The following is a 25,696-nucleotide window of genomic DNA, read 5'->3' on the forward strand; positions in this document are numbered from 1 at the left end:
CGTTCCAGGTCCATTCAGCTTTGAACAATGGATTGATTCTATTGACTGATTCAACATGGGCTTCTACTCTCTGTTAGTGCTCCTACTTTCATGCAGGATTCAAGGTGAGATTTCAGGTCAAAACAAACAGCGGTTTGTTTGACTGGAGATGTGTCACACAGTCCAATAATGTGCTGGTATTAACAGCCGCATCCAGTGCCGTGGGGTGCTTAATACTGTAGCAGCACCCTTCAGATTAAACCCACAGACAATCTAATTAGAGGGCCTAATGATCTAGCTGCACATTATAATTAATTTTCTTCAAAATGGCTGCGTATCTAGTTAACAGTAAGATGTAGCCAGTGGTCAGGGGACTTCAGAGTCACTGGTTCATGGTCCCAATAGGAGCATGCACAAATTATGCTCATTAGTCTGCCATTCTCTGACTGCAATGAAAAGAAATAGCTGTATGGGCTGGCCTAGATATTTCTCAGGCCTAATTTCCTCAACGGATGCATAATTTGTGATTCCGCATGCTGGATGTAGAAGGTAACGCAGTTAGCTCAACATAAACAAGTTATACATCACCCTGAGTACTGTGGTGTAAACCTGTTATTTCAAATTTCACGGTATGCCATCAATATTAATTCCTTTTCTCCTCCATTTGTCAGCCATTGAAAGCCACAAAGATAGGCTGGAATTCAGCTGGGACGTGGGCATTGATGTGCCTCTCTATGTGTCTGGGGGATAATTATAGAGTAACTGTGGAGTGGGGCCTAACAGTTACTGCACAGTAGTTTATGTGTTTTCTCTATTCTGCTATTTTAGCTCTCATGTAATCCTTGTATTTTACACTGTTAAAATGTTTACCCCGCAGAATGATGCTGCGGCCTGTTGCTGATAGCAACAGATTAAGTTACACTCTCCTTTTTCTGTCAGTATTTCTTCCCTAAATCCTATTTGCCCTCATTCATACACCCAGCCAAATCACCAATCTCCATCTGGACAGCCACAGTAAGAAACAGATTGAGGGGGCTGTACTGTCATTCTCTCTCTTTGTCTCTTTATCCCTCTAAGGCTGACTTTCTTTCTTTCTTTCTTTCTTTCTTTCTTTCTTTCTTTCTTTCTTTCTTTCTTTCTTTCTTTCTTTCTTTCTTTCTTTCTTTCTTCACTCGCTTTACTTTCCCTTCATCTCTTACTCACTCTCCATGTCATGAATGTTCAGGCAAATTAGTTTGAAAGTGACACACAGTGGGTCCTCTGCCATGGCAAGATTTAGATTTGTACATCACGGCTCATGTTTGACTGAAACAATGCTGCTAAATTGTTTAGTTTTTCTCTTCTTTGAACGAAGTGAGTGCATGCATCTGTATTTACTGGTCACTCATTCTCCACCATTTTGTGGTTTTCCTTCACATTTCCTACACTAACCTGAAATCATCGATCGACTATGGAATGCAAAGTCTTCTCTCAAATAATAATAGATCTGTGACATCTCCTCAAATACTGTCAATCTGACCCTGCTTGGATGGTTTCATTCTGATTATTGCTGCAAATGTGATCTGGCTGTATATGCACATGACAGCGTTTTCTTTCGTGTGAACTCATATTTGAAGGAATCAGTTTGCATTTCAAAAAAAGTTAAATTGAAGCATATCCTGCTAGATTTATACATGCGCTAATCCCACTCAAAGGAACTGTAGCATATGACTGTTAAACTATACATTCTGCTTGTGTGTTTTCCTTACTTAAACAACTGGAGGGATAGTGAAACTTTGCAACATAATGTGGTTTAGATGTTGTATGCTGTCAAATTCTTAATTGTGATTGGCTTAACATTACCCAGTAAAATTACTGGTGTTATTGGGGGTTGTTAAAGGAATAGTTTGTCTTTTTGGGAAATACAGAGTCTCTGTTGTTTTGCCAAAATGTCAAACTTTTACCTTTGGTGGCAGTCGTGTGCTCTGGTGATTTGATTTGTTCTCATTTATTTCAAAAACAGTTTCAGACAAGTTTCAGTTCAAGATTGAAGGACCTGTTTGTGTGTTTTACGTCCGTTTCTCTTTTGACCTTAAGCATTTGGAGCTCAGTTGAAGCTGTCACCTCAAGCACTGACCGTCCTGCAAGGGGAGGAGGCCCGGTTCACCTGCAGCACCTCCAACACCCCGTGGACCGTTATGGTGTGGCTGCTGAACGATAAAGCAGTTCTAACCATCTCCAAGGAGAACGGCGTCCTGCCTGCTGTCACCCCTAATGTGACGGCCGAGATGAGCCCTGACTCACAGCGAGACAGCTGGGTGTTTGTCCTGAAGAACACAGAGAGGAACGACCAGGGACAAGTAACCTGTGACCTCCAGGGCATTGAGAGGAAAACAGCAAGATTGTTTGTACAAGGTCTGTGTGTTCATATGCAATTGTATGTTTGTGTGTGAGGGTGACTTAGAGGAGGTGCTTTGTGTGTGTGTGTGTGTGTGTGTGTGTGTGTGTGTGTGTGTGTGTGTTAGCTTCATTCATTGTAGCAGGGAGGAAACTGTATATTTCTGAGAATTTCAAAGGCTTTTTGTGCAGCTGGCTCCTCTCAGGGACGCAGAAGACTCGATTGCAAAAGTGTGAGAGAGTGCAGAAACACAATGAATCTAACCTTGACGAGGAAAAAAGTAGCTTATAAAAAAAGAGGCAAATGAAGGAACGAAGCAAAAGTTGTGTAGCTGCTTTCCCACCCACACACTGCTGTCTCCAGGTCCAGGTTTTAATTTGACACGGTGGTTCGATCCCTGGCCTCGGCAGTCCACATGCCGAAGTATCCTTGGGGAAGATACTGAGCCCCCCCAAAACAACTGCCCCTGATGCTGCACCATCGGTGTGTGAATTCATGTGTGTCGCTTAAGATAAAAGCATCAGCGCAAATGACTTATTGTAATCGGAATTGTAATTTGTTTGAAGTGGGAATTCAAGAATGAAAGTTTCCTTTAAAAGCAGCTCAACTACTACTAATCAGTCAGGGTGTATATCAAGAGTGGGAAATCATTTGGGTCTGTGTGGTGGAGTACAGTTGCCCAGGCATGTTTGATGGTCTCTGTGACATAGTTGATGACAGTGTGGGTGGTGTCCGGGATAGGAATTGATTGGCCCTCAGATATAAATAGCAGGTGGAAAGCCATGGACTCCACGCCGGTCAGACCAAGCAGCAGAGCAGGATTTACAGCCAATCTCCTCTCCTCTCCTCATTTAGTATATATTTTTATGCCGATGCTGTGCTAAGGGAGTATGCTGTGTGAAGAGTCGGGATTTGATAAGAATCAGTAGTTCTCAGCAGTTCTGATGGTGTTATCATCTCAGCACTGCAGTGTGAACCAGCATTTTAACCCGTGGGACTTCCCTGATATCAATAACCAGGGAAGGGAAGGGAGGAAAAAGTCTAAACAAGCAAGTTTCTGCACTTAAATTGGTCATATTATTCACAAACAGTTTCATTTGCACACAAATTAGGGAGTGTACAAAGAATAATTAGGGGCAAAATGGAGGTCAGAAAAGGGTTGTGCAATTTTTTAATTTTTACTAAAGGGAGAGCAATCTGATTTTTGGGAGAGCAGAGACGCTTTTTTTTTTTTTTTACTTAAATAAAAAAGGGACCCCACCCCCAGAGCCAAAGTTTTTCTACAGCCCTTTATTTCGAAGATTGCCTCATAAAAATGCTAGAAATTAGCAGATAATTAATAAATGACATATTGTATTTCTGGGAAGATGATGACCAATCGACACTTTTGCCACAGCACAGTTTTAGCTCACATGGACGTTGCATGCCTCAAACTGGATGAGAGCTTATTACATGAATGCCTCAAGATTTGCTTGGACTTATGCTTTTCTTGACCTTATCCTTCAACTTATTTGCAACTACAGTCTGTACAAACTGAAGTGAGAGCTCAGCTAAAAAAAAAAAAAAAAATCTGCGTGGAAACATCTCCTCTGCAAAAAGCGAGAGGAAACAAAACCAATGACCCATCGCCTCCAATATATTATGGAGAGAGCCTCCATTGCTGCCAGGGCCACAAATTCCCACCGACATATGCAGCCATTAACAGTAGTGTATGGTGAATCAGACCCTCCAGTCTCGATGCAGAGGATCACTATGGCCTGACACAGCCTTTTAATTAATTGTGCATGCTGGCACACCCAGTTAACAGTCAGCAACTCTGCCTGTGATTTGTGTACTGCAGCTCCAAATATATGGTTGGAATGGGGCCACAAATCTACAGTGGGCTGGTTGACTCTGTGTGCTATCATCCACACTCCCTGCTTTAATTGTCCAATATGAAGATGATGTAAATGTGACCACACGCTGCTGCTTTTTCTCGCTGCTCCTTCTCTGCTCATTTCTCTGACTCACTCACACGCAAACACGGCACATACGCACAAACTGTACACTTGAGCAAATCAATATGGCTGCATGAGCTGTTGAGTACGAACATGATCTGCAGTGAAGGTTTGAGCGGCAGAAAAGCTCTTTAATATAAATCAGAGAGGAGTGAACATCCCTGCGATGATTGGCCCATCGAGGTATAGGGCCCTGCTCATTGGAATAAATTCACACCCACGCATACAATGAATGTGTTACATACTGTTCATGTAACACCAATCCCGCGCACAGACATGTACGAGTCTTTTATTGCTGCCCACAAAGCAGCAATTTCCTTTAAGAGGACCCCAGCTAAAAATCACTGAAATTAGAGACTGAGGGCTCTGTGCCTCACAGAGCCTGCCACAGCAGCCCAAAGTCTTCAGAGTTTCCCTACAGTGATTAACAAACCTTATCAAACCTTATTTCAGGGATCACTTTGATTGGAGCGTTGGGAGGAAGTGCTGATGTCGTTCCTTTCTCTGTTCAGATGTATCAATCAGCCATGATCGCCCAGAGCCCCTCATCAGTCAGTGAAGGGTTGGAAAATGAGGCTGCTGGTTCCTTGCCAACCTTTATTCACTGGTGCTGAGACTCTCAAAAAGCAGCTGGAGTCCACTATCAGAACCGGTCGCGTTTAGTATTGGGTGGTACGATGTTTATGACACAGAATCAGGCATCGAATAAAAGCCCCTGGAGAAAAGGGATAGCCAATAATGCATACAAAACATCTGAGGATTTGAACATAAATCAACACAGACATGTCATTCGCTCAGACAAAGCACCGAAGCTTCTGTAATTATCTTTCTGTCTATACCAATTGTCTGTTGCATCCACCGCCTTTTATTCTGCCAGACAATAGACTTCACATATGAGATACTGTATCTCCCAGGGCCTTAAGTGGCTTATTTGGTTGGCAGGGAAGGAGATGAAGGGGAAAAGAGGAGAAGCATTCATCAGGCATTTAAAACTTTGAGACACGGCATCAATCACCTGGGATGAATGAAATCCATCTTTTTTAAGCAGGCCATCTGCGGAGGTGATGCTCATCTTTAGATACAGACATGTGCATGCAAGTACATTTTGAAGGAGACTGCTGTTGAAACTCATTGACATTAGAAAAAAAAGAACAACATTTTCTTCAATATGCTTTTGACTGATTGCAGAAAAGGGTAGTGTGAAAGTCTTTGGGGATGACAAGATGGCTTTTCAGGGTCAGTGGGTCCAGTTTGAATGCCAAGCAGCAGGATGGTACCCTCAACCCACCCTGCAATGGCAGGTGTATGGCAGAAAGGTAAATATATACATCGTCATCACTCTTATCTTTATATTAAAAGAGGTCACTCAAGATGAAGACTGTTAATCCCATCACCTCAGATCCTGAGCATCCCACTTAGTCAGCAGAATATGAATAATACTAATTCTCTCTCTCTCTGGGCATTGGTGTCGAGGTAAACCAGGGTGAATACAGCATCACTAGTGAAGAGTCAGAGAAGAGCCTCTTCATTGGGACCAGCAGCCTCAACGTGACGGCAACGAAGAGCTCTGATGTAGATTGTCTGGCCTCTGTGTCCGCCCTCCCCACACCACTGAAGAGCAGTGTCCGACTGACAGTGGGTGAGAGAGCACAGCCATCGTGTTTTACATGAAACATATGCATGCATGCATGTACACAAATATAGAGAGAAACTTCTGTTAATCCTCTCTTTGTTCTGTCCTACTTTAGTCCTTTGTCTCTTCATTTCTGTGAGCTAATCTCTTTTTTAGTCTGCTTCTCTTTTTGTGTTTCATTTGGTTCTTTCCACTTTTTTTGTCCTGTTCTCTTTTGGGAAGCCTGTGAATCATCACTGAGCACTGTTATTGTAGAGGAGAGAAAGGAGCTGCCATATCAAGACAGCACGAGTTTGCATCACAGTCGCTTAAGTGGAGCTGAGGTTGCAAACCTCTCTAAGGCTCACGGCTTCAAAATACAAATACTGCTTTATGATCTGAGTAATGTTGTAACATTTTCTCAAAGTCCACTCAGAGCAGCTTTCCTCAGCAAACACCCTCATGCCTGAATTACATCAGGAAATTAAACAAAGCTTTCTTTACACTATGTCTGCAAATCTGAAATTGAATTGCACAGTGACAAGACTGTTTCAGCATTTCTTTACCAAAACACTGCTGTGACCTTCTCTCCTCAGTTGCAGAGGTGGTGCAGGAAAGAGATGACTGCACAGTCCCGCTGGCGGTTACTGCTTCCCTCTCTGCTGTTTTGCTGCTCATCTTGCTCTGCATCTGCACTGTCCTCTGGTACAGACAAAGGAGACAACCAAGTAGGCACTTTTCTCTTACAGAATTGCTCTAAGTGAAAAAAATGTCACCTCCCCCCACACTTTTCCAGTACACAAAGTGTGATTAAAGTATAACGAAGAAGATAGGTGGTTACAAGCTGTGACTCGGCACTGCCCCACGCTGGCCTTCATCAAGGGCATGCGATATTTTTTCTGACAAAAGTGGAACATTAGTTGTCAGCAGAAAGCTTTTCTTCTGAGGAAACAGCAGCAGCACAAAGGTTAGAAAAGTGTGTGTTTGACTGCAGGGTTGGAGATTTAAATCTCAGAACAACCGCAACAGTTCGAAAGGAGGGAGCGATGACTGTTGATCCTCTTCCCCATCAACTACTGCAGGGGTGCCCTTGAGCAATACATTTCACCAGCTAAACGCACCTTTGTCCCTGAAATTACTGTAACTTTACTGAATAGTCCAAATGAAATTAGGTAACGTGTTTTTCCTGCTACAACATACATATTTAAAGCGGCCTTCAGGGTCAAAACACAGCTGCATTCAGAAAACACAACATTTAACAAAACAGCATTTCAGATTACACAAAGGGTGGGATTACACTTCTTGTTTGTGATTGGGCAAAACCTAAGTCAGTTTAGAGTTTATTTAATGGATGTGTTAAGGTGGGTTGGTGCTGCAGTAGATTGGATCAGCTGGAGGGACGTGCTAAACTCTGTGCTGCTGTGGTTGATTGTTTTGCTGTCAAACAGCTGATAACACTCCAGGCATGTGTTACCATGCCGTTTTATCATTTATCCTGCTCTGCAAGAACACTGCTGACAGTAGTACACAATAGAAACAGGTAATGACATTGAACAGTCACCAGGGACTTGAATTCTGTCAATCATAAACAAGAAGTGTTTTCCTACATTTTCTATAATCTGAAATGTTGTTGTGCTTCATCAAATGTCTTTGTGTTTTCTGAAATGTTGCTGTGCAAAAGTGCTAACAATACACTATCTCTCCCCAGCTTGTAACTCCCCTACTGGGGCTCAGCCTGCCGGCTCTGCTATCAATCAACCAGGCATACTGACACACCCACTCAGAGGCTGAGAGAAAGAGGAGAAACATTTATGATATCTGACTTCATGATCTGTAATTTAACTTTTTCACATAATTAATTGTTTACTGAAGTAGGATCCCATACCACTGTTGTATTCACGTCCATTACTCAGTCCAATGCTGTTAGCTTTCCATGGGTTTCACAAACACGACATTTATAGACCCATTCACAGTGAACATTAAGCCAATGAAGAACAGAATGTTACGTTATGTGTCACTTTATTTTGTAATGTTTTGTTTGTTGTTGTTGTTAAAATCATCTATTTTGAACTTTGTGCTTATTTCCTTTCCAATAATATTTTCTATTAAATAGCAGTGAAGAAATAGTAATTCCACTTTCATATGAGTCGTGGTCTTTCCACTGCTGGTGCATGATTTAATAAAGGTGTTACATGGTGCTGCAAAAAACATAGATTTAAAAGATTTCCAAAGGGACCATGTCCTGGCCCTGGGTTTATATCCAAAGCCTATCAGTCTGATAAAGGCCACTGAAATGTACAGATGAGTTCACAGCGCTCGGTGGGAATGTGGCGACCTTGACTATCAACCTGTTTGCTGAAAGGATTACAGCTGTTGATACACTGGAAAAAATTGTACCTTCGGGGAGCATGAGGCCCTGACTCACACTTGGTTCCTGCCAGATGAGTCAGTATATTTGACTGAACATACCCCACTGTAACAGAGTGTCACATTAAGCTTTTGGACACAGCTCATCCACCGGTATTAAAGGAATAGTTAGACACTGTGGACAACACACTTATTTGCTTTCAAGGTTTCAAGTTATGCGCTTGTGGCTGCACAACAATCGTTTGGACCAATCAGCATTCTACGAGGAACTACTGGAAGCTGCTGGTTTAGATGTGGCAACAGCAGCACTGTTCCTTTAAAAACAGCATTGGTGGCTCCTAAAGTGGCTAGCATAGATGCTCAGATCAGTAATATTAGAACTGGAGAGCATTTCTTCATTGAAAGAGGAGCAAAGAACAGCACTTCACTCTTCTCCTAACTCCGTCATATGGTTGGTTGATCGGATTGCAGAAATCAGTCACCTGCCGAGTACTTTTTTGAAAGGGCTGCCCTTTTCCAAACAGTTTCCATGGATGACTTCCCAGATAGTTCTGTGTAACAAACCATCTGGCATGTCAGGTTGGACAGTTGCCGTTCTCTTGTGGGTTAGGGTTAACCTAGGGTTAACCCTAACCCTAACCCTTCATATATAACTGACAGACAGAGAGTGGTATCAAGCTTCTCATCAAACTCAAAAAAGCCATTGAGCATAATTCCCAAAATGTTGACTATTCCTGTAAGAAGGACAAGTCTAAAGGTGACTAAGGCCATAGCAACTTGTCTGGCTCAGGAATTTCTACAAAGCCCATTAATAACAGTTTGAAACCAACACACAGTGAGACAGTTTTACTGCATCTCTTTTAGAGCTCATAACCCAGCCCCGAATATTTGTGATTTGGCAGGGCATCTTGTCACCTGTCCAAATAGAGAGTTCGATACCTTGGCAAGTTGTGGAAGTAAAGTCGTGTGAAGAAGGGATGTTGTCGAGATGTTTCTGGAGTGCCATCTCCGAGGGGACCGTTGTCCTATAGCACAAGGAGGCGGAGGAGGCCTGTTTGTGTGCGATAACAAAAAGTAGCCCTGAGTCACACATTTGGAAGTCTCTCTAATCCCTGTGACTGATTCTGGACCATTGCAAATCACGGCTATGGTTTAGAGCTAAGGGATTATCATAAAGCAGGTGTGACCTTTCTCCTCCGGCAGCTGATTCTGTACCTGAAACGTCTGATACCTCCTCCACCATTGTCCTTGCTTCAGTCTGATGGCTTTAATGTAACATCCCTGAGCAAGTTAAATTAACTTCATGAGGATGTTTCACATGTTAGAGGATGTGGCATGCTTCCAAGTCACTAAGCTCTTTTTTGAGTAATCCACCTCAATGGGGAGTAATATATGCTTTGTAATTATTGGGGAAAAAGAAGGGATCCAATATAGTCTCTCTCAAATACTTTGGCCAGTATGACAGCAGGGATTTAAAATATAATGACAAAGACAATTTCTCCCCCTGTAAAAGGAACAGTTTATGTGTCTCTAGAGGCGAGTGCCATCTGCACCATTGTTATATTGTTGTGTTTTCGCTGTGGCCAGGAGGACCTTTGGCAAAGACTAACCATGAAGCTGTGTTACAAAACTCATTAACACTCAGCTCCAGCTTTCACTGTTGAATTGCATACAGACTGGAGGCTATGATATTAGTGCAGAACCCAAAACTAATAAACGGCGGGACATTTACAGCTTTCATATTGCTGTGGATGCAGTGAGCGATCACAGTGGTTCTGTGGTCAATGCAGTGAGAATAATAAAGTTAGCGGCTGATAGCTCATAATAGTTCTGTAAACTTAATGCCTAATTTTTTACCTTTCAGAACCGAGCCCACAGGAGACAATAAGGTAAGACTTAAGAACTCTTTTTCAAGGCACCCTTTGATTTTTGGGGCTATTTTTAGACAATTAAAAGCTCGGATTTTCTTCACTTTTTAAACTAGCAAAAAGAATTTAAGATCAACTGTGAAGTCTTGAGTCAAAGTTACTGTCTTGAGGAGAAAGTAGCTGGCAATAATCTGTTAAAGAAGCACAGACGTACAGTCCTGGCTTATTGAGCTCCAGTTATACTTTACATAAGCTACTCTGAGGAGCACGAATCTCGGTTCATTCATACAACTTTTCTCTGAGAATGAATGAACAGACTTTTTGACAACCTGAATTTTAAAATTGCAGACATCAAATAGTCATTTCATTTCGCAACAACCTCATTATGATTCACATTGTCGTTCACTCACTTAAGAAGCAGATATATTGCATGTTGTGTTAGTCAGCATTTTCCATGCAGCTGAAATACATTTTAGAGCTTGTTCATTGAGCACATTGTAGTGGGACTGGAACACTTTGGTTGGGTCTAATAAAACACAGTGAAAAATGATGATGATGTTCATTTTTTATCTGTCAGATCACTTTATAATGAAAACAAAGCAGAGGATATACTGCCGCTTTGTGAGAGAAGAAAATTGGCACAGCCTCTGACAAAGCTCTGCCTTATCTCAGCTAAAGGTTATCTTTTCCATTGGACAACTCATTTGAATATTTGCAGGTTTGACCAATCAGTGAGTGGGAGAGACTTGGTTGCTGGGGCGACGGGGGGGATGATTAACCTGGGATACTCTAGCGAGGGCCCCACAGGTGAGAGTGACATATAGAGCAACGTGATAATTGTAAACCTCTAAACTGAAACTGCGACAGTAGAATGAGTGCACAGATAAACAACAGTTTAATCTGAAAAGCTATAGATTTAAATAAGTAAGATTCCTGCTGTAATGCACAGGTAAGTCACATTTTTACAAACCCACAATGCTAAATCACTTGTCTCAGTTTATTAAATTTACTTTCTCAGTGTGAAACCTGGGAAACACAAAGCTGATATTCTTGCAGGAATTGAAGAAAGACACACAGGAAGATTTCACCTGATTGGTGCTCTAAGGCTTAGAGCACCAATCACCAGGTAGAAATTGGATAATCTTCCATGGCACACTTGATGATTTCTAACGGCACACTTAAGTGCTGCGGCACAGTGGTTGGGAAACACTGTAATAGATTACTTGATATAGTATATAATGAACTTTTATTGCAGATTGATTTTCCACAACAATAATGTTACTTTGACAAAAAACAAACAGACAAACAAAACAACTTAAGCAAGACTGAAGAGTCTGCTAATCGATATTCATTCTGCAGAGAGATGAAGTCAATGGATGGCCAGAATAGCAGAAAAAACCCACTGAAGAATGCAGAGTGGTTACCTGGAGTGTAAAGTATACACGATTTGTAGTAAATGGGCTGAAAAAACAGCATGTAAAAAAAACTGGTAAGGTCCTTTTACTTATGGCTTATTACAGTAATTAGTAACATAATACTTCAAGGAACACAGAGCAACAAAAATCTTTAGCTGAGTTTGGTGCAAATGACCATCATCACCAGGTGAGCAGTCATGAATGACATGATATATGGGTTTCAAAATCAAGTAAAACATCCTCAATTGTAGCAGTAGTCGGAGGAGGAGAGCAAAATTTTGTTTATACTGTTTTTAGACAGAAACAAAACCTTTTAATTTGTACACATTTCAGACCTCTGAGCCACTAAATTGCCTAATTCTTCCTATTTTGCTGAGGTCTGTGTTAAGCCCAAAGTGGGCTGTAGCTGGTCAGAGGGGCTGCAAGGTTAGATCAGGCTAAATTGCTGTTTTTCACTCTGCAGATGCAGTTTACAATGAGCTAATCATGGAAACTGGTAGCCAGATGGACTTTGTCAGCTTCTACAAGGTAAGATAGAGAAAGAGAAGGGGGGTGGGTGGCGGGGTGGGGTGCTGGGAAACAGGCAGAGACAGACAGCGAGCTAGAGAGGGGGAGAGAGCTCAACTGGAGCTGAATAATGCAGCCATTCATTCTACAGCTGGAGTGTCTGCCACCTCCATCCATGTTGATGAGAACAAGAGGGCACTGCACAGCTATACTGTTGCACCTCTGCAGGCCTCCCATCAGACAGCTTGATGTCAGACAGCTCAACACATCCATTATGGCATAAAGCAGGGACCTCTAACGCACTAACTACAGCTCACAGAGCCCCTCTGAGCTGCTCCACCAACATCGCTGTGGTGGATCATCTCCAGGAGTACACGAAGATGTGGACTGACTGACTGAGACACAAATTGAGAAGAATACAGCTTTTCTGTCTGTACCCTGTAAATATTGACACTACCCTTAAATGATTCTATTCTGTCAATGTCAGATGAGGTAATTGTGCCTCAAGGGGTTTTCTAGTCTTGGCCTGTAATCGACTAATTGATTGTTACATTGATTGTGGATAACACACTGTATTGATGTCTTGTGTAATATCCTGGTGTCTACTAATGAATGGATAACTGCACTCTTCGGGACCAGTCTGTGCTGCCTCTTTTCCCAATTACGTCTAATGTTGAGCAGCTGTGACTTGAGGTGCTTTGAGCTAATGAGGTCATAGCAGTACCTCTTCTGGAGGTACTGAAGGTGGAGGACAGTCGCTTTGAAGCAGATCAGACACTAGTTGTCTGCAGATGATCGTACATTGTGCATGTTGTTTCCAAGAAAGCTTTCAGGACAGGACTTTGTAGCCTTTTCCTGTGATTGTTGTGCGTTTACTGTGCTGCAGAAAATGATTGTCACTAAAACCTAAATTTGATGGTGTGCCCCAGGTCCCTGATGTTGTGTCCTCCAGCAGTCTGTCTCTGCACAGTGAGAGCCAAGCACAGGTGTGCCTGTCAGAGGAAAGCTCCAAGAATGTCAGGAGAATAACCACAGTTTGAATACATTTATATGATGTCATTTACAAATGCTATGTTAATGGTGTACACTGCTGTACAGCGCAGTACTTACAGGGGGGCCACTCACCAGCGTCTGTATGGTGTAATGTTCCACATGTTTGGAAAGCTAGAAGCTAATGTTACATTGTCTTGAGCTGAAACAGTATTGTGATATTAAAATATGTCAACTATTTTTTCTTTCACAACACATGTGTTTTTTCTGTTTTTGGCTCATATTGAAATGGTTTGTGCAGACCACAGTAATTTAGACACTAAAAAAGCATATTATAGACAGATGTGAGTATTTAAAAATAAACTCCAGTTGATTACAACTTGGGTCATATTTAGGCAGCTTTGGCCATCATTAGGTTGGATTAGGATAACATATTGCCCGCTAAGTTAGATGCTGAGGTCTGTGATTGCTGCATGATCACTAATAAGTCACATGGGGCAAAAAACACAACAGGATAACAGGTGCGTAAGTACAGTAAGGACAATAGGTCAAAGTTGAACTACATGGCCTGTAAATTGTGATGCCTGTTTACAACTGACAATTTGGATATTTTTTTTAACTTTTCTTAACTTAACTTTTAAGTTTGGCTAACCTTGAGTTTTATTCAAAACCCGAATAATCATCTGTGCGTGCATATTTCACCCGTAGCCCTTTTTAGAGATGTCATCGTGCTCTCAGATTTCAATAATTAACTTGATGAATTTACTACAAAAATAAGATCAAAGTGGTAATACACCAGAATTCTCCTGTAGTGTATTATTCAGACAGCATGTATGGTGTTCGCCATTTTAACCCTTCAGTTATTGACTACAGCCTTGGCTTGTCTTTTTGTGTTTCCCCTCCAACAACACGTCATCATATAACCTTGATTGCAGAAAAGTTGTGTAAAATATAAGTAAAACAGAATGTGATCTTAATCATTTTTGACATATACTCTATTGAAAACAGTACAAAGATAACTTATTTAATGTGTGACCTCATCAACTTCATTGATTTTTGTTAATATCAGCTTATTCTGAATTGGATGGCAGCAACTAAAGACTGGGAAAGATGTGGAATGCTCCAAAAACACCTGTTTGGAACATTCCACAGGTAAACAGGTTCATTGGTAACAGGTGATAGTATCATGATTGGGTATGAAAGGGGCATCCTGCAAATCATTGCATTCTGTTTTTATTTACATTTTACAGGGTCCCAACTTTTGTGGAATTGGGGTTGTACAGTATATCATTGTTCCATTGCTGACCCAGAGTGGCCTGTTCTAATCCTATTTTCAGGGAAACCATAATCCAACATATTCCTCTTTTTCTATAACATATGTGGTAGCGTCTCAAATTCAATTAATTTCCCAGTCATGGAAAAGAAATGGTTATAAAATTCAGTATCAGTGGTAAAGGCTGGAGTGTAAATTAACACTATGTGACTGGTGCCGCAATGAGAGCGATGTGGTGGTGACGCTCTCTGAAGTAATGCATAGGATAACAGATTTATCTCTGCATGAAGTGGGTGACATAACATTTGCATTTTATAATAGTAAAGGATGGAGGGGAGTGGAGCGGTGGAGGTGGAGGTACATGAATCCTCCAGACACTCTATAGCTTCACCAGCACTGCTGTTATTAAATGAGTTGGTGTGCATTAAAACATGACATGCCTATTGCTGGTGTCTGGGAAAAATATATGTTCTGAAAAAACAAAAAACAAAAACTCATACTGCTGCAGTTTCCTATTGAAACACATACATTTCACATTTCAGAAACCATTTTGACAGTGAGAGTACATTAAGTCATTCAGCCATTATTATTGATTAATAATGTCATTATATTGAACAAAAAATCTGTACCAACAAGTTTTTTCTGGATAATGCTTGACTCTTTCAGTATTTATGCATCATTTGTCAGCTCCCACATCTGCATAGGCCTTGAAAGAAATGGCACAGCATGCAATCCGCAGCCTGTGTTCTGCTGAATAGGGAACAACTCTTTCATTTCACTGAAGGCTAATACACATTCTGATTGGAGCTTTTAGCTTTAGATTTGATTTATCTCTTCTGGCAACCTTGTTTAGCAGAATATGACTCCAAGCCCATAAGAGAATGGCATGGTGGCTAAATCTCTTCAAATGCAAGTGCCACTGAAAACAAATGCAGCCATTTGCAGTGGACTCAGTTGCAAGGTCGTATATTTTCATATAGCAAAGAATCGAGTGTGAAGGAGAGATTCTCTTAGCCCCAGGATCAACTGGGACAGAGAGCTGGGTGGTGGACAGGGCACCGTCCTTCATTCATCCAAAATTTGCTGAGATATTTCAGCCTAAACCGAAGTGTTGGACTGAATGATGGCATGGAACCACGCCACAAACGAGGCTGAAACCTGATGTACCAAAAGACACTTTTGTACCCCACAAACCTTCACACTGGTGCCACTGTTCAAACGGATTTAACACTGAATACTTACCACACCATCCTTCAAATGTGAAGCTCTGTTAAGTTCTGACGTTGCGATGTGTTGAGCTCTAGCTTTGCTTGCCAGCATTTTTCAGACAGAGAAGAAGAACGGAGAAATAGATTAATAGCGACTGAATAGAAGGCATGTAGGATATACACAAAAAGCTGACATTTCACAGAAATCTCCTCTTGAATGGTCCATGATGTAGTGGCAGCATGCATGCTTGCATGATTGAAAAAAGCATGCTGACATAGTTTCCTGCTATTCTCTGTCACCAGATGGCTGACACAGATCTTCGCTTTGGAAATCACATCTCGCCAGTGAATGTGAAGAAAGTGTTTGTCCTCTCTCTCGCTCTCTCTCCCGCTACGCTTTCGTCATCGCTGCCTTCTGTTTTCTTGCACCAAACGCCTGGCATTGAAGTGGCAGGCTATTAAATAAATTAGGTTTCCTCCACTGGGCCTGACAAATGAGAGGCCTATTACATGACCTGTTTTAGTGTTTTGTTTTCTAGCTTAACCTTACCCTTCCCTGGAGCTTACTTAGGGCACTCCATGGGTGTCAGTTACACTCCACAAAGTGGTGTGCTCATATCGTCTAGAGGCATCTAAAGCTCAAAGAGCCAGCCAGGGCCGGTTAGTGTATGTCTGTCCAACAGTGAGGCCGTAACAAGGTCCCTCACTTTCGCCCTTAATAGCTGAAGCCGCCGTCTGGAGTCCCTGTCACTCAGCTGCTGTCTGCTCTCCCCTCGCCTCCTCACGTCATTGCGTGACACTACAGTTACACTGCACATGCTCACTGCTCACAGTGCGACTCTTACGTCAACGTGCAAACTTCTCCAGTCTGCAAGGGACCAGCTGTCAGTACAGCAGGTATCCCCTTCCTCCCTGCATGCATCACAGAAAATTACCAAGTGGAACACAACCAACAGGGACGGTGAGAGAGGAGTTGCTGCTACAGGGTGCAGCTCCCCAGCAACCTCAACAGTTTTCTGTTGGCAATTAGCAAGAAGCCACTGCACTCTTTTTTTAGTGTATGGATAAATAAATGGAAACTTTGGCTAATGGCTCTCTGGAGTATGGCATGATGTCTCCAGTGGCTTGTTATATTCTGCTTTCCACTTCCTGTTCATCAGGGTCCATTAGCGGTGCAGTCAGTGAACTGCTGTAGGAAGAGAGGATGCTGAGCAGAGCGAGGACTTTAAAACACACGGTCACAAATATCTTTGTGCTTCATTCTTTGTCAGATGCTGGCATAAGGCTGGCAATATTCTATATTTTTGTTATTGTCAACAAAGGCCTTTTTTCTGTCTCCTAACAGTCACACTTCCCTACCTTGTCCATTGCTAATAGCTCTGCCACACTGGTTCCTATTGAAGATGTACATATATAAAAACAGCTCACGAATGTGGGGTTTCATTTGCAAAAAAAAAGTTCACTGGCCCAAAACAGCTGGACACTGCAGTTTTTGGCAAAGGTTAAATAGTGCATTTTTTCAGGACTGTTTTCAGCAGCTGATTGACACACATTTGCTGCTCCAGTGAATATTTACAGCAGCAGGACAGTGTATGACTTAAATACCTGAAAATAAACTTCAGTGCCAGTGTTCATTGTAATGAAGGAACATGACACCCAGGACAGCAATGTGGCCCAGAGGCCATCAGGCTAGCTGGCTTTGGCTACACAGAAAAATGCTTGTTAGTAAAATGAATTTGTTATTAGTTTTGGTTTTTCGTGGGATTCAGTAAAAAAAAAACCAAAACAAAACATAGAGTAACAGCAGGTTTTTTTAAAAGAAGAAATAAGATCAAATTTATGAAAGGGCGAAGACATCCCCACCTCATCTGAGTCAAAACAAAGGTAACAACACAATCATGTCTTATCACTGACTTTTGAATACATGGGGCCATAAAGACGCCACTGCTCCTCCTCCAACATGAATATGATAATGGCACATAAACCCTCTAACACTTCACCATCAGGTTTATAAATACGCATTCAGGGTGCAGCAGACACATAATAGCGCTGCTGCTTCAGGATGCCACTGCGTTGATGGACTTGAATTAAATGGACCCTCTTGGTGCTGATCAGGGCAAATTAAGTGGTTCATGCTTTGTTTAGACTCTCGAAGGCCAGCTCTGGTAGAGCACCACTGATGAATAACTTAACACGTCCTCTCATTATTGAAAGGTAATGCTTTTAAGAGCATCGTAGCACAGGCCTCCCACTAAATTAAAGGCCTTCAAACGTAACTCTGTGCCACTGTATTATGTGTCAAGGGCTATTACCAGCAACTGAGGCTAAAATCCTTGACATGACCTTGTTAACAAAGGGTATGCTTTATAAGCTGTTTAATGCAACTCAGTAAGTGATTTCACAGGCTAATTACCGCAGTGCACAGTTAAGAGCTATTCAATGGTCAAAGAGAGAAACACCGATAAGAGTGGAGTTACTTGTCTTCGGTGTGGGGTCCCTGTGGCTGATTAACTGGCCTTAGTGGTCAGTGCAGCGGGTGTCAGCAATGGTCACAGTCTGGCTGAGCAGAGCACTTCCTCTGCCTCAGAGGTATATTTCCAATCCCACCCAGTCCCTCTACCTCAACTCTGTGAATATGACTCACCGTGTTATGTCAGATTTCATTCAGTCTTTCTTGTCTGCCACAAAAAATCTTTAAGGCTGAGATTCAATAGAATGCCATGTCTTTAATGAGAGTGATTCAGATTGCTTATTTAACAAAACATTGGGATTACGCCTTTACATTGAATTTATTCTGAACTTCTGAACTGAAACATATACCTAGAAATATTCACCTTTGTGTGTCTATATAGACAAAAACAGGATTTTAAAAAAATTATTGGCCTACTTGAACACCACAGTCTTTAAAATCTTTCTTAACTTGCAGTAATAGATTTGCACAATAATTTCTACAATAATGAGCAAATATACAAATAATTGGCCTTGATGTGTTGCCACAGTGTGCCTTTTCAGGTACACTGCATTCATTAAAATGTGAAACAACTTTTTAATTTTTAATAATTAATTTGGTGAAACCTGAACAGGTTGAACTGGCATGTCTTGGCCGTTTCATAGCTTTGGCAGAGATATTTACTCGACTGTGTGCCAATAGTTACTGTGCAAAGGATTTCCTTACTCTGTTGGTGGTTATCACTGGGTGAAAATGTTTGCCCCCAGTTATTGTAATTGTAAATTGTAAATAAAAGCTGAGACCGACTGTGGCCTGTTGTTGACTGCCTTGACTTGCTAACAAGTCTGTTATTTCTTTATCATTATTGCACTTATATTATGGCTACTTACCACAGGTAGGGTAAAAGGAGAAGCTGTGTTCAAATTGTCATTCATTTTTAAACATTTGTTCATAGCCATTCGAAACCTTGGTTAAGTCCATTAGACCAATAGCAGTTAGCTTATCTCTTAAAGCATTGTTAGTATGAGAACCTGCAGTTTAATGTACCTTGTGTGCTGATGGTTAAACTCTCGACTGACGCTGAATAAATTATGATTCTATTCGTTTTTACCTTCACCCTACTGAAGGTGAACAGACACCTGTCCAGATCAAGCCCTTATTCCTAATGGACACAGTGTCCTCAAGTGTCTCCCAAAGGGACAGGGACTGCTGCAACTCTGTGCAAAACTCTGAGCTCTTCTGGACGTTTTTTTTTTCATGTGTCCCGACCCGCCCATCTGTCATGGCCGGGCTCAGGTGGCAACAACATTGGCAGTGAGGGCACAGCAGTTCGGCACGTCAGCGCTTCTGCCGACCACGTCCCCTGATAGTGCTGTCCTGATAAATGATATCCAGCTGTCATTGAATGGGCACCCAAAAAGACTTACGTGCCAGCTCCCTTGTAATAGAAAGCACTTCTCGTAAAATCCAGTACTGGCTCGTTGCTCAACCTGACAGCAGTAGGCTGGTAAAGCAATTCTCACAGAAACATAGGGGCTTCTTTTCTGCCACGTGTGGGCATCCCTGCTACAATCAGCTGACTGATGCACTAAAACTAAAGGACACACTTTTGTCCAAATAATCAAGAAAAATAGAAACCTGTCCATTTAATCCCAACATAAATTCTGCCTAAAGCTTTACCTTAATTGTTCTTTCCCAGTGTGTCAGTGAAGAGTTGATTCATCTCTGTGGTCAGGCTTTGGTTTGGTCTTGCATTGGAACTTATGTAAGTATGGTGGGCAAAATATTAGAAACGCCTTCAATATAATCCAGCTGAATAAAATAAACAAAATACAGCCTCAAAATAGATTGTTGAACTGACTAAACATACAACTACAGCAGTATTGTCACATTAAATTCAAAGGTCAGGTTCGTTTTAAGCTTGTATCAACTTTAAATTGTTGGAACAGTTAAATTCTGGCTCTTGCCTGCAGCACATCTTGGAGCTCGACTAAACCGAAGAGCTTCTTGAACACTGAAAGAAGTTCTTCCAAAGGGCCATCAGATACCTCTTCCTTCTCGTATCAAGCCATCCTACATGTTTTTCACTCAACATCTGTTTTATCTTTATCTTAAAGGCAGTTTCGATCATTTGGTGGGATCTTATGGAAGGTGGGGGAAGATGAAGGGTATTTTCCGTCTCCATATGGAGAATTCACCTCAGGCTCAGAGGGGAAAGCTGCCGACGCTTCATAGTTGTATGGTGAAAAAATCAATGTCTTTAAACAAGGAAGATTAAAGGCAAAAATGCTGTAGAGAGCAACATGATGATGGATATCACTGATCGGTGGCCATCTGATACTTTTGGACCAAGGAATAATGACACAGATGCAAAAATGGACAAATTTCAGTAATGATGACACCTGACAAGATGGGTGTGTGTTGAGGTGGGTACAGCAAAGAGCTTCAATGGTCAGTTTGTGTTTATATGCTGTAAATTTCAGTGTGAATGAACAGTCAGGTCCATCGCTGCGTAACTTCCTGTAAACATTTTAGCAAATGCTGTACAAATCTATGGCATATTTGGCTCCTGAACTGCTGTGTCAGGTGAAAAAGTGCAAGTGGAGAATGTAGTTGGTCCTGTAAGAGGCTTTCTCTTCATCACATCATGCTAGTGCAGCTTAGTCCACTGCAGCAATTTTTTTTATCAAATGGCACAGCTGTCATTTTTGGATGATCCCCTCACATGCCCTCTGCCTGGACATTGTGTCCTAAAATATAATGTAACAACCCACAGATAAGTTCAAACCATTTCAAAACATACACAGACTTACAGTGCTCGAGTGCTGTGCTTTGCATGAATTGTTTTTCCAACCTACACTATAAAACTGAATTCAAGATATGTTCATTTAAAAAGCATTTTAACAAATGTTTCATTTCACTTAACAGTTTTACCCATTTTATTTCTTACCTCTGGCATTTTCTTTTTGCAGACAAGTTTTATTTTTATACCAAAAGTGTGAAAAAAAAAAAAAAAAAAAAAAAAATCACCTTTGGATTTTCAAGCGCTCCCATCAGTCATTATCTAATTTAATAAATGTCTCATATTTTTTCTTTTTGTACAAATAAAGGAGACATTTTCACCCCCTGTTCTCTCCTTGAATGTGGTATTCTTGTTTTCTCTTAAATGGTCAAATCAAATGTCCTTTGGGCTATTAAGAGGCAATTGAGCAGTTCCCTCTATTTAACTGAAACACCAATCAATGGCAGCAACATGACAAATGCATTGACTGCATAACTGATGGATGTTTGGAATATTGCAGTGGCAGCCTTATTTGTTTAAAGTCAGCTCATTTTTCACTCTTACAGCCTTTGACACGCAACTTGCACTTGTTTGAAAAAAAACTTGCTGAAATCTGAAAAGCATTTGCTTGAGGGCCGAGCTCTGCTTTTTTCAGAAATAAACTGTCCTCATAGGCTGTTGTATTTTAGGTTTATGCACTCAACCAGATCCAATCTCATGTGCAGATAGCTTAAAGGTGGAGCATCAGTTTTATTAATTTCCCTCTTTATTTCAGAGCATGTTTTATTTCTTTAATCAGAGTAACATGAAGAGTCTTACCAACTAATTGATTATTAGTGAAGAGATACCACTTCAGACTACCATTGTCGATTTATTTGCAGATTATTTTAATTGATCAATTGTTTGGCCTATAAAATATCAGAATATTTACTAAAATTAAAGCAAATTACCGTCTTGGAACCATCAAATTTCCATTAAAACAATCAATTGTCAAAATAGCTGTCCAATGAATTTTTGTTTGATTGATTGATCACAGAAGGTGAACCTGGGGGAGAGATGAACCAAGGCTATCCAGCACCCTTACCACCTCACCTGAATTCTGTTCAGACCTATGTAGCCATCATTATTACATCACAGTCCTCAGCCTCAACCAGGAACTAACAACAGCATAACACAGATGACTAACACAAAAATGATATGTGTTGATATCTGACACAGAATTTGGCATAAACCCAGCCACTGGTTTATATTTAAAAAGACTAGGCTGTGGATCAGGTGAGCTTATATGCAGTAAATGAGGTAATGGGCTTTAATGTAGGCTGCAAGCCCCAGTGCTCATAAAAAATGAACATTGTGATACTTTTGTGTCCAAAATCAACCCCTAATTATTAACTTGTTTATGTTATTTGCATATCTGCCTTTATGTAATGAAAAACCAAAAAAAACAAAAAACATTCTGCTAACACTCCCACAATGCAATGCACCACATTTTATAGATGCAAAAATGAACGATGGTGTGACTCTCTGTCCCCAGTGCTGACTCAAAATGACGATGACATAATGATGATAATAAATGTCTGAAATCTCCACACTGCTCACTATAGAGTGCGTATCAGAAAAGGTGCAGTCAGACCATGAACTTAGAGGTTACGACTGGTTTAAGAGTTGCCACAGAAAAAACAAAATGATTGATTAAAAAGTTTGGGATCACCTGCAGAGAAAGAGGAAATGGAGCTGACAGGGTAAAGGGTGGGGAAACGCACTGACTGTAGAGGGAACAATAACTCTGGAATGTGGAGTAATGTGATTGGATGAAAGGCTGAGGAGAAATAGCTGTGTGGGAGCTGGGGTGAGATGGTTGAACTTGCCTGGTAGCTTCATAAAGAGGGAGAGTGACTGCATGGGAAAGAGAAAGACACACACACACACACACACACACACACACACACACACACACGCTCAGAATGAAAGCGTTTATGTAAAACAGTGACACAATGTGTAGCACCTCAAGGCGAGTGCTTCTCACTTCATCATTGACCTCAGTTATTAATTCGTACATAGTGTGCCTGCATTAGTGCCCAGTATAATGTGAGATTTTCTTTCTCTCTGTGGCTCACACTCATCTTTTCACCTCGTGCTCTGATGACACTGAACCATCAAACCTGCAGCTATATCAGGACAAGTATCTCCTGAAAGAACTGGGTGGAAAAGTGAACCATAGAAGGCTCCTGATTATCTTGCCAGATCAGTTTGCCAACCTTAGCAGCTGGAAGTTTAGCTGTAAAATTGTGCACTCCTGGCATTTTAGCTCAAACATCTAAAACAAACAAAACTATTTTAAGAAACTCAGAAAATCTGTTCTGATAAATAGCCATGCCATCTTGTCTTAGCATATTTGTACTTACATATTACATGATTTTGCAGACTACTTGTTCTGAAATACACTCCCATCTGCTCTATACAGGCCTATCTAGACATCATTAACACCACATTGCCACAGAGGCACTAATATCAATTTTGATCTCTCTCTGCTAATTGTATCTTTGCTGCAGAAGAAGACAATAAAATCCTCATTGTTTATATTTGGTTTACCGGTTAACATCCATTTACAACTGAACCATTTGTCACATGTAGGTCCAGTAGCTCTTGAGAGCATTAAAAACGTCTCCACATGCTCTCAGATCCCAAATGGATTTCTCTTGATGTCTCTGCCTGTCTCTGTCTTCGTCTTTCCTCCGGGACAGCTGGGTGAATGAGGAATGATTAATAGGTTTTCAAGCTAATGGCTATTGATACACCATCAGTAATGCACCCTCATGTTCTGCCAGAGCCTTTTGTGCTCCCGTTCAGGAGGCCTCATTCAGCAATTTCATGTCTCATAAAATACAGCTTGAAGTAATCTTCAGACCGGGTTTCCAATAATGTCATTGGGAAGTTGGAGGAAACCAAGGTCTCCTGGCTGTGTAGTAATTAAGCACTGAGTCATCATGGCTGCTCTGTCGTTTGCTGCTGACTTGACTGGTTCTCTTTCAGGGCTCAAATACATCGTTATTCGGTTAATGGGAGAATGTACAGCCTCTCAGTCGTTCCCAGCTGAGCCGGGGACGGTGTGAAACAACATAATTGCACACCACCTCCAGAGTTGAATTTTTTGTGCATGCTCCTGAACATCTTGATTTCACACCCTTTTTGTTGAGGAAATGAAAGTCAACAGAGAATCACCTCCTATCCAAGAAACGCCGAGCGAGCAGTCTGTTTGTCTCTGTCCTCTCAAGCTGCATAAAAGCTGCTCTAAACCAAACACAGTGTTTGTTTACCTCCAAATGAAACTCTCATATGTATCACGGTGCTGTCTGATTTCACCTGACACTTTCAGACTCATAGTGTGAGTTTTTATTATGTAACTATTCCTGATTCTACGACTGTCAGCTCTCTGTGATGCCTGCGTTTGGTTGTGCTGTTTTGGTTTTTACAGAGTTGCTGTTTTGTATGCAGCATCACGAGGCAATAAATACACTTCATCATAATGGAACAGCTGCTTTTAATGGCTCCATAAACATGGTCCTGGACATGTAAAAGGCATCTAAATGTTTCTGGCATGAATAATGCTTCACAAATGTGTTGTCACATTCACACACTGCAGATCCAGTCAGACACAGGTGAATCGACATTCTGGTCAAGATGAATGGAACGACAGTCAAGTCAATTTAGTTATTAAAGTGCAATTAAAAACACCAAATGTTGGGAAAGGTGCTCGACAGAGAAATTTTACATGTAAACATTTAAAGTCAAATTAAAGTTTAAGTGCTGTTACAAAGTGCTGTAAAAAGCCCTCAGGTAATTAAAGGAATAGTCTGACATTTTTAGAAATATGCTCATTCACTTTCCTGCTGCAATACCACCATAATATCTGTCTATTATTATGATGCCAGTTAGCTTAGCTTAGTTTATTTTAGCTTAGCAAAAGGACTGGAAACAAGGCGAAACAGCTAGCCTGGAATCTGAAGAAGTTAGTTGATTGTTGAGTCTCATGTTCAGGTCATTAGATACAGATGCTTTGATGGCCAAAACGATCAATCAAATGATTGGTGGTTTGATTGTTTTCAATCAATCAAATGACTGGTTGTTTTCATCGAGGCATTGTGGATTCTTGCATATTCTGAGCACTATGAGCCAGAGGAACCTGGTTTTTCAGAGATTATCGGTCTCATGTACTGCTGTCAGGATATACTGACAGTTTCACCAAGAATGGCAAACTTTACTTATTTATTTTCATAAATGCTTCCTGCTCAGACCTCTCAGCAAGAAAGCAACTGGGTGTGTTTCCTAACATGCCAAACTATTTCTAAGGAGCTGAGCTCTTGTTTGTTTTGAGCTTCAGTGCTTAGTTTATTCTATTTTCATATTTCTTCACATGTGGCTTCTCTGGACTTTATATCATCCTATACAGTCGTCATGATACACAAAGCTCCCTGCAATCCGCAAATCGACTTTGCGACCAAATGACAATGCAGTCATCCTTAATGCGGTTATCCTTAATTTGCTATTGATGTACAAGATGAGAAGGATTGGTTTAAGATGGATTCAATTACCAGCAAGGTGTTTCTCCCTGATATGAATAAACAGCAGTAATGGCAATTTTTTCAGACCAATCCATCCATATGCAGGTGCTGACAGTGCACACTGGTTTGGCTCGGCTCCACTTGTAATACGGTTGGTATTGATCAGCAGTACAGACAAGGCAAGACAAATTGAATCCAGACCTCACCAGCAGGCAAAGAGCGCTAAATTTACTCTCAGGACATCAAGTTGGGGGGTTCCAGTTCATTCATCGCCGTCTCTCTCTGTCAGGCAGACATTCAACTGGCGCCT

At 41.2% G+C, this 25,696-nt stretch overlaps 1 protein-coding gene across 1 annotated transcript; it reads left to right on the forward strand.

Moving 5' to 3' along the window:
- The first annotated feature begins 55 nt into the window (after positions 1-55).
- Positions 56-13,162, forward strand: igsf5b (immunoglobulin superfamily, member 5b). The gene is made up of 9 exons (XM_070969632.1): positions 56-104; positions 2,056-2,373; positions 5,542-5,669; positions 5,827-5,992; positions 6,562-6,693; positions 10,197-10,221; positions 10,919-11,007; positions 12,079-12,143; positions 13,052-13,162. The coding sequence occupies exons 1-9, from the start codon at positions 56-58 to the stop codon at positions 13,160-13,162; spliced, it is 1,083 nt and encodes a 360-aa protein (XP_070825733.1).
- The last annotated feature ends 12,534 nt before the right edge of the window (positions 13,163-25,696 follow it).

This window comes from Chaetodon trifascialis, chromosome 9, assembly GCF_039877785.1.
Source record: "Chaetodon trifascialis isolate fChaTrf1 chromosome 9, fChaTrf1.hap1, whole genome shotgun sequence".
In the NCBI taxonomy this organism is placed as follows: Eukaryota; Metazoa; Chordata; class Actinopteri; order Chaetodontiformes; family Chaetodontidae; genus Chaetodon; species Chaetodon trifascialis.